Source organism: Liolophura sinensis, chromosome 6 (assembly GCF_032854445.1).
Source record: "Liolophura sinensis isolate JHLJ2023 chromosome 6, CUHK_Ljap_v2, whole genome shotgun sequence".
NCBI classification, from domain to species: Eukaryota; Metazoa; Mollusca; class Polyplacophora; order Chitonida; family Chitonidae; genus Liolophura; species Liolophura sinensis.
Window position 1 is genome coordinate 52,068,844 of NC_088300.1, and position 9,564 is coordinate 52,078,407.

The following is a 9,564-nucleotide window of genomic DNA, read 5'->3' on the forward strand; positions in this document are numbered from 1 at the left end:
TCACGGGTCGAGTCATACCAAGGACATAGGCCTACCAAAAAAATTCTATTTGCTGCTGCCTCGTTTGGAGCTCATAAACAAGGAAACATGGGGTGTCATGTCTGATGTCTTCGGTATGATGCTTCAGAGGCGGCAGGACTTTGGTGGCATGGACTCGCTCTGCCATGAGAAGACCCAATGTCCTAATGACACACCTAATGACAATATATTCCACGGCGTCATATGACTGAAAGATTGTTAAGCACGACGTTCAATCCCAGTCATACATACATACATGCATACATACAGGCACGCATACATATATAAAGTCTGAGATTTGCCTTTCGTAGTTGTCTCCCTTGGTTCGCTCTTCAAGTACGCAATCATGGCGGACGATGACAACAAAACTACACGTGCGGAGAATAGAAGTAAGGTTTTTGCAGGCATTGAAAAGATAACGAAATTCACTGCATGTATGATGCACAGTGCATTCATTTTATATTGAGTCTTTCCTTTTTTGTGGTTGTAAAGTTAATCATGTGATCATAAATAACGAGGTCCTAGATCGTACCGTGTCGAAATGTTGCTCAGCCACCAGTCTGTAGCTCAGTGTACCTCGACTAGGTTATCTTGACTGTTGTGTTGGTTCGTTCACGCGGCGTGTCATGCCTAACAGTAACGCAAGACTACACATAGTAAATCCTATCCTATCTAGATATTTTAAAAGTACACACTTAGTGGAAGGATGTGATACGATGAACGATTTATTTTAAATTCTGACATGCGATGTTGCCAACTTTTTCTGTTCTTGACATTACAGGCTTAATTGTTCATGTGTTTAGCTCTAGTACAAAAGTCTATTTTGTCTGAGAATTGGAAATCTCTCCTGCCTGTCTTCATACACTTAATTACATGGAATCCATGTGAAAAGTTTAATTTCTATCCATACTCTTAATTACAGGTGTTGATCCAGTTGTGAGGAGGCATACCTTTTAATCCTGTGATTTTGGGGTGGTGTGAAGCTGGACCTCAAACACTTGTTATATCAAAAATTAACTGTTGCACAACATCTACAGTGATGCATTGTATTAGTTCTTATCGAAACGCCGTTCTGTCTTTAATGTGATGTCATGATGATGAGCTGTGACAGGAATATTTGACATCAGTAAACTGGTGCCATGGTCCTGTGGCCAAACATTTGACGAGTCCTTATTCCTGGAAATTTGGAAATCGGGTGCATCGAAATGTCTTCTCATTGAAAATAATCTGTTTACAACACCCTTACGGTGATTATGATGGTTTTAATCACAGTTCTTTAGAGGTCATTTCAACCAATGTTGCATACACAGTGAGCTTGATCTTCCACAGAAAACTCACTGCTTACTTACCAAAGGCTAAAGGTAGAGTCAACCCATGAAACACCAATCAATCAGGCAATCTAAAAACTTCGCACTTTGCATGTCAGAAGTTCCCGACACTTTGGCTACATGGCATACATGTACTTGATGCAAAATGCCTTTTGGCTTTAAAACACCTTGATTTTCTCAGTTGTCTTCTTATCACATGAAGTCCATATTAAATTGATGTTATCCTACATGTATTCCTATATTTTTGGGGGGCTCTACAGACGTAAAATTTTACAAATAAAGGTCAGTTATTTCTTATAGTTGTGCAAACGACTTCAGGCCTATGCTATGTTGCTGTTTTCAGTTCTCGAAGGCAAAAGTTGTGAATTAAGAAAATGCATTGCAAGTTGAAATTCCATATATAGCCATTCCTCAGTAATAAAACCATGTAACAGGGTGGTAAATAAGCACCAGCTGCCTCTGGGCTGGAGAGAATTTCCCTTCATTATAGAGGTAGAAGCATGGACTTGAAACCCAGGGATTACTGGTTCAAATCCCCAGCTGTTAAACCCCGTCATCCAAACATTTTCAAAAAATTTTCATCTGTTTTCAGACAGGCAGAAGACTCGTGCAGTGGAGGCAGAAGACCGACTTACAGTCCCTAAGGGATGGAAGGAACCAGCTTTTACCAAGGAAGATAATCCGCAGGGACTGCTAGCTGAGAGCTCATTTGCCACATTGTTTCCCAAGTATAGGGAAAAATATCTCAAAGAATGTTGGCCCTTGGTGAAAAAAGCTCTGAGCGAATATGTAACTATTTTGTATTTTATATCACTTCTTTTTGTATTAATTAAATTACCTGTAGTGTATTGAAGAGAGTGTCAGATATATTGTGTCTTAGCATGTAGATAACATTGACATCAAGTTGACAATTTGTGACTTTTGACTTTGACTACTAGAAAAGGGAACTCCTAAGTAGTCCATTGCACCTTTGTACCATTCATAACATCATAAGAACATGTTCTGTGTTGGACAAAATCTCTTTTTCACTGTCAAAGGTATAAAAGTAACACTTGAAAACAATCTAATTTATTCAAATTTGGACTAAGCCAGCAAATTTTTCTGGCTGAAGACATATTTACATGATCAGAAAGCCTTAAAAAACACAAAATCCATAAAAATTTCTATATCAGACAAGAGAAAAAGGTGGATTTTCAGTTTTATTTTTGTTAGATTGTTTTTTAGTGTCTTTTTGTGCTTGTTTTTTGTAAATTGATGTTGCCTAATGTCATCCAGTGTCACTTAAATCAGCATTCAGGCACCATGCATCTTGTTGACGTTTAATGTAACAGTGTCTGTGTTTTCAGTATTGAGTGTTAAGTTTGATTGAAATAAATGATTTCTTGCGAGTTTGACTTTACATCATGAATCTTTCAGGATTTTTCTGTCCCCATGTTTACATATCACTGCTACAGCTGCTGTAAATGACCTCACATTCGTCCCATAACCAAGCTTGGAAATTTGTTTGTCATGTAGGATGATACCCTATGCATTTTAGCAATGCGAGTTTTAACACCAAAAGTAATGTATCTGTTTGCCTGTGAAAATGCAATTTGTGGGAGGGGGGGGGGGGCAGATGTATAGGTCATTTATTGTAATATTCACTTGATTTTGTGTAGGAATTTTTTTTCAGATGCAATGCTTTATTATTTTTTTTTATTCTGTTTATTAGAACATCAAAGCAGAGTTGGACCTGGTGGAGGGAAGTATGACAGTGTCCACTATGAGAAAGACCTGGGACCCCTACATCATTGTCAAGGCTAGGGATCTGATCAAATTGTTAGCGAGGAGTGTTCCTTATGAACAGGTAGGAGTGTCTTACATCATTGTCAAGGCTAGGGATCTGATCAAATTGCTAGCAAGGAGTGTTCCTTATGAACAGGTAGGTGTGTCTTACATCATTGTCAAGGCTAGGGATCTGATCAAATTGTTAACCAGGAGCATTCCTTATGAACAGGTTGAAGGATCTTACAGCATTGTCATGGCTAGGGCTCTGATCAAATTGTTAACCAGGAGTGTTCCTTATGAACAGGTTGAAGGATCTTATGTCTTTGTCCTGGCTAGGGATCTGATCAAATTGCTTACCAGGAGTGTTCCTTATGAACAGGTATGAGGATCTTACATCATTGTCACACTGCTAGGGATCTGATCAAATTGTCTCCCTCCACGGCAATCAGTCAAGCTCGCTAATGTATTAGTGTACTGGGTTATCTCCCTTTGATTGATGTGTATGGAAAAGGCCTGTCCTCTTTCTTTTTCAGGCATGTAAAATTTTGGAAGATGACGTAGCTTGTGATATTATCAAAGTGGGATCCCTGGTTCGGAATCGGGAACGCTTTGTCAAAAGACGACAACGTTTGATTGGTCCAAATGGCTCAACACTGAAGGTAAGAGACCAAAATGACAATACCTCAAAATGTAATGCATGCACTACAAATACCCAAATTCTTCTAAATTTTAGGACAGATATTAGTAGTGTTGAAAGTAGAATATTACATTTCTTTACTAGCCTTTTGGAAAAGTAAAGATATGAGTATGTTGCTCATTAGATGGTCTAACCATGCGAATAAAAATAAACTCAATATTTCTGCTACGATTACATATACATGTATATGGGCTAAAATGATCAGACCAGGTGTCCCAAAAGTTAGAAGAAATATGGTATAGTTTATGTATGGTTATATAAACAATGAAATAAATAGGTAATGATGAAGAATTTTGTTACATCTGTTAAAGTGGCGGAAACCATTTGATGCAGAATTAGTGTTAATATCATGAAAGTGAGGACATGATCTTTTCTCAGCCAGTTTCTTTCTTAACATGGATTCATGCCGAAAGTTTGACAGTTTCGAGAGGAAACTTTGACACAGGAGTTCTGGAAGAGTGAGACCTATTTTGGCACTTGCACATGTTGTACATATGTTCTTGTTTGTAGGCAATCGAGCTACTGACCAGTTGCTATGTATTAGTTCAAGGTAACACAGTGTCTGCTCTGGGGCCTTACAGGGGCTTAAAAGAGGTAAATGGATACAGGATTTAGATGAATTCTACTTTTACTAAAGGGGTACGGGAAAACTTTTCTGTCACAATTGGTGGCACTGCAGTCAGTCAGGAATTCCACTTCATAAATCTTTTATTGCATGCATTTATTTATAACATATGTGGTCTACTTATGTTGGAATGTTGATGTTGTGGTAAAACATTCAGAAACACTAAAATGATGAAATATACTCACTCCAGTATACTTTTAGTATCTCAGTGACAAGAAACCAGTCAAGCACAGCTGTGCTTCAGTTTGATCACTAACCCTTAACTAATTGGTTCACGGATCGAGATGCTTGCTGATGCAAGCTCAAACCCGGCCTTGAACAGGGAATTCATAGATTCCCCAGTGTCAATGCCCGTGGGGCCTGAGTGACAATTAGCAGTCCATAGGTGTGACCATTTGTGCATGCTAGCATTTGCTGCAGACTGTTTGCCTTGCACCACCTAGCGTTGTGTTTTAACAAGTTGTCAGTGACTTGCCCACGGGTAGTGGTTTACCTCTGGGCATTCTGATTTATTCCACCAATTAAACTGAACGCCTTTGTATGAGTGAAAATTATTGAATACGGCAGTTAACAGTAATCGATTAAATAATTAAAAGTATATGAACAAATAAATAGATCATGTGTTTGTTGTTGTCACTGATTCAGCTGCTGAATCCGAGACAACAACAAAAACATGACTTCATCTACAGCCTCACTGCAGATGTGACAGATTGCATCAGGAACCTAGCAAGATATGCAAGTGTCCGAGTTTCCTCCAGCCACGTACCAAACTACCATTATAATATTAGCCAATTAGTCTTAGGTACAGCTTCAAACAATTAAATATTAAATGTATTATTTTGTTTATTTATGTATTTATTTGAGTGGTGTTTTACACAGTACTCAAGAACATGTCACTTATACAATAGGGGCCAGCATTGTGGAGGGAGAAAACATGGCAGAGCCCGGGGGAAACCCACGACATTCCACATATTGCCGATAAATATATAAATGAATACAGAGTGAGGGCAGAAAGGGTTTTTTTTATTGTTGTTTTTAAAATACATTTTACAGCATGAAAACTTAAATATGGGTATAATGTCCACAAACTCGCATGACAATGTTTAGGCTAATTCTTAACATTGTATTCAGGTAAGGCGGATAGTAGAAGATACCATGAAGAACATACACCCTGTATATAATATTAAGGTGAGTCACCTGTGTGTTTAGTAACCTGTTTGTGTTTATTTTGAAAGCACCGATTCAAACAAAGGAGTTGAAAGTCTGTGAACAAAGGATTGTCGGTGAAGGTAGAGGAAGCCATACTAACTATTGTAATCATTTTGTTCCATTCACTTAGGTAATGTATGGCAGAGTTCCTCCTGAGGGCTGCAGAGTCTCCCCTCCATATAAATCGGGCCACTGTCATCGATCTGAACTACTCGTTGGTATAGTGAAATAAATTCATGAAAAGACTTTATCACTTTACAGATAAAACTATCCTTACAACATCAAAAAGGTTATATTTTCTTCATTTAGTTCTTTTATGAATGAGACGAGACAGTTTCAGTCATTGAAATGGAAATGGATTTCATAAAAATAACCATCGTGCAATTCTTCATATGTTGACTAGTATACTACATATATTACAATCTCTTTCCAGACACTCATGATAAAACATGAACTGGCCAAAGATGAGGCTTTAAGGAATGAGTCTTGGGACAGATTTCTGCCAAATTTTAAGTCTAAAAACATCAGCAAGAGGAAACAGCCATTGAAGAAGAAAATGAAAAAGGCTTACACACCTTTTCCTCCTCCACAGCCTGAGAGCAAGGTATATATCTACACAGTGATGTCCATACTATGCTTAACGAAAAACTGAAAATCAATAAAAACTGGTAAAATAAGCTAAATTTTAATAGGTATTCACAGATTCTGATGTAACTGAGTGTCTTAATGTTTTGTAGACTTTGGAGGCATTTTGAATCCATATCTCCCAATGTGAAAATTTTCATTTCTTAACTGAATCTTTTTCAGGTGGATAAAGAGCTGGCTTCTGGGGAATATTTCTTGAAAGATGCTCAGAAGCGAGCTCGAAAACACTCGGAGAAAAAAGTAAGTTACAACCACATTTGTCAGATTTTAATCTTCAAGCACAAAGCTATAAGCTATTGTAATCCTGTCTGTTCAGATGTCTACACATGTTTTTTTTAATCAAATGATTAAACTCCATACTGCCTGATTAAGCTCTGGGCTACTACTCTCCGGGCCACTAACTCACAGTCACTGAGGTTTTGTGATGAAGAATAGCATTGCTTTTGCGACTGTTAGTTTGTTTGGTACAAACACTTGAATGCTGATCTTTGCTTTGTTTCTTTCCCTTTCTGTGAAAAAAAGCACATGACTTATTGTGTAAAAAAAACAGGGAGAATTCTAGAGTAGACGACCATTAAAGAACAGTCTAATACTAGTAAGTAAGTACTTTTAATAAGACATTGGTTTTAAGATATGACCCATGAACTAAACTAGGAATTGAACTCATATTGACAGGACAACATAATCTGTAGGCTTCGTATAAAAAGTTGGGTGAAACAACAGTATACAGAGTGTTGTCAAATGAAATGTCACTCTGCCATTTTGCTGGAATTTACTTATAGGAAAAGCAGAAAGAAGCCGTACAAAAAAGCCAGCAGAAGCGTCAAAGGTCATTCATTGCCCCAGAGGAAGGTCAGCCCAAACAGAAAAAACAGAAACCATCAGGTATATTCATAGTGTAAGAAAGAGGGCTTTATTTATTAAAGACTGTGCTCTGTTGAATATTTTGACGCAAAGACATTATCGTTGTGTATGGTTTTCTGGTCCTGTTTTACAATTGCTTGTATAACTTCTGATGAGGTAGTTTAATAGCTAATGGTGGGTTCATGAGTACCAGGTCCATCCCTTGGAGGGACATTATTTTCATTTAATTTCTTCAACCTTCATGAAATTACTTACAGTTTGTTTACTAGTTGAAAAAAAGTTCTAAGTCCCTTGTCTCTGAGATGAACTAAATTCGTTTCCTCCCACCATAAATGTTGGCTGTCGTCGTACAAGTGAAATATTCTTAATTACGGCAATTAACACCAATCAAATAAATAAATAAATATAACTGAGCTCAATGAGATGAACTGAGTTCATCGAGAAGCAATAACATTTAGATTTTTCCACACTTCGTTCATCGTGTCTGACATATTTTTGTATTTTTTCTTTCAAACAGAAGAGAAAGTTGATGTTGAGGCACTCAAGAAAAAAATAAAGAAAGCTCAGGTATGTTTATCTTATGAAACCTGATCACATTTACATGGGCAGACTTGGTTTGGGTATATACACACAAGCAATTTTGTAAAAAAAAAATCAAAACAAATGGCAGCACAATACATATATGGCAAAGTCAGATATTGTCAAGTAAAGTGTTATTATAAAAACATATCCGGCAACAAAGTTAGGGTTGTGGAGAAGACAGGGAGAATAACCTCTTACCATCTAAGCGTTTAGCCAATAGATAGACCGACGACAGATATGTTGAAATACAGAAGCAACACAGAGATTTAAAGCAGTGACGTAAAGTAATTCATCTGAATGCAGATTAAGTGGGTATAAGATGCTAGACTAGTGTTCAGCTTCTCCAGTACAAGAGGAAGTGTGAGATATATAATGACTAACAGTGAGGGTTATTAGACATCCAGGTTAGCAACGAAAGTACAAAATTGTAAGACTGGTCTACTGGAAAAATAGTACATTTAACATGGATTATTTTTAATCATTTAACATATTTAATCATTGCAATGTCAGGTTTAAATAAACTATTTTTCCAGTAGACCAGTCTTCTATTTTGACTGGCAGTTATATTTTACTAATGCATTGTTGTTTACAGAGGAAGGGCTCGAGCATGAAAAGGTGAATGAAAACCCAGCACAAAAACCCATCCTGATTGGACAATCCAGGCCTTGCGAGGCGTGTCATTGGCTTGGCAGACTGTCACTCTCAGGATTACACGACAGTATCATACCGCCAGAAGGCATCCTGATTGGACCATCCAGGCCTTGCGAGGTGTGTCATTGGCTTGACAGACTGTCACTCAGAGCTTACACAACACTGCTATTACACCAGAAAGATCCTGATTGAACTATCCAGACCTTATGAGGCATGTCACTTGACTGACAGACTATCACCCACAGTTTTAGACAACACTGCCAGAAAGGGTCCTCGACGTCTGACTATGGACATGCGTGTACTGGCAGATTCAGCCATAACCGACTCGTGTTGAGACTGTAAGCAATGGCGTTTGGAGTTAAAATAAACAGTTTTGCATGACATGTTGATTTGGTTTCAGAAGAAGACTATACTTCATTTGGGACCATTGGACAAAATGTAATATATAAATATCACAAGCACTTTATTACCCACAGCCACTGTGGTATATCTGTAAACTCTATGTACATTGTATGGCTTCTTGGTACAGTGACCTAATGATATCAAGGATACCAGGTCGTGTTGTCTACATGACCACGCGCTATTTCTCAAGTCAGTCACGGGGTTACCCTATCCTGATAGCCATGACAATGAATAGCTTCACAGAGCCTAACTAAAATGTTAAATATTGGTATAAAGCTAGTGGATATGAAACGAAGACGTAATAAAAACAAAACAGAAACATACATGAACTTTGATGTCTGGTTTTATATCATGTGTACTCATCACGGTAGGGCTACAATACTACTGCTGCTGTGACTAAGCCATAATCTTTCATTCGTACATTATGTCATATGGACAGATGTATAAAAGAGATTACTACTGGTGATATACGCTACCCAAAGTTCCACGCGATCCAGAGATGACCTTGTTGAAGGAAATTGTGTCAAAAGCAGGTTGATTAATTGTTTTAAGCCAAACATGTTTCACTTATCACTGTAGTAGTTAACAATGTGTGACATACAAATTGGTAGAAGACCAGCTATCTTCTACGAACGATGGCTGCGCAAACAGCCATGTCATCGTCGTCGTCTGTTAATTGTGACCAAAGTCCCACAAGTAGTGAGAGCAGTTGGAATCAGTATTTCCCTGTCTATGGCCGGGATTGACACTGCACCCCATTCATGAGCATTGTTGTT

At 37.9% G+C, this 9,564-nt stretch overlaps 1 protein-coding gene across 1 annotated transcript; it reads left to right on the forward strand.

Annotated features, from left to right (window-relative positions):
- Positions 1-364: 364 nt before the first annotated feature.
- LOC135467951 (KRR1 small subunit processome component homolog) lies at positions 365-9,102 on the forward strand. The gene is made up of 11 exons (XM_064745896.1): positions 365-407; positions 1,939-2,135; positions 3,058-3,192; positions 3,647-3,772; positions 4,321-4,404; positions 5,567-5,623; positions 6,078-6,248; positions 6,452-6,529; positions 7,072-7,174; positions 7,671-7,720; positions 8,328-9,102. Exons 1-11 carry the CDS (start codon positions 365-367, stop codon positions 8,352-8,354), a joined length of 1,071 nt encoding a protein of 356 aa, XP_064601966.1. The 3' UTR covers positions 8,355-9,102.
- The last annotated feature ends 462 nt before the right edge of the window (positions 9,103-9,564 follow it).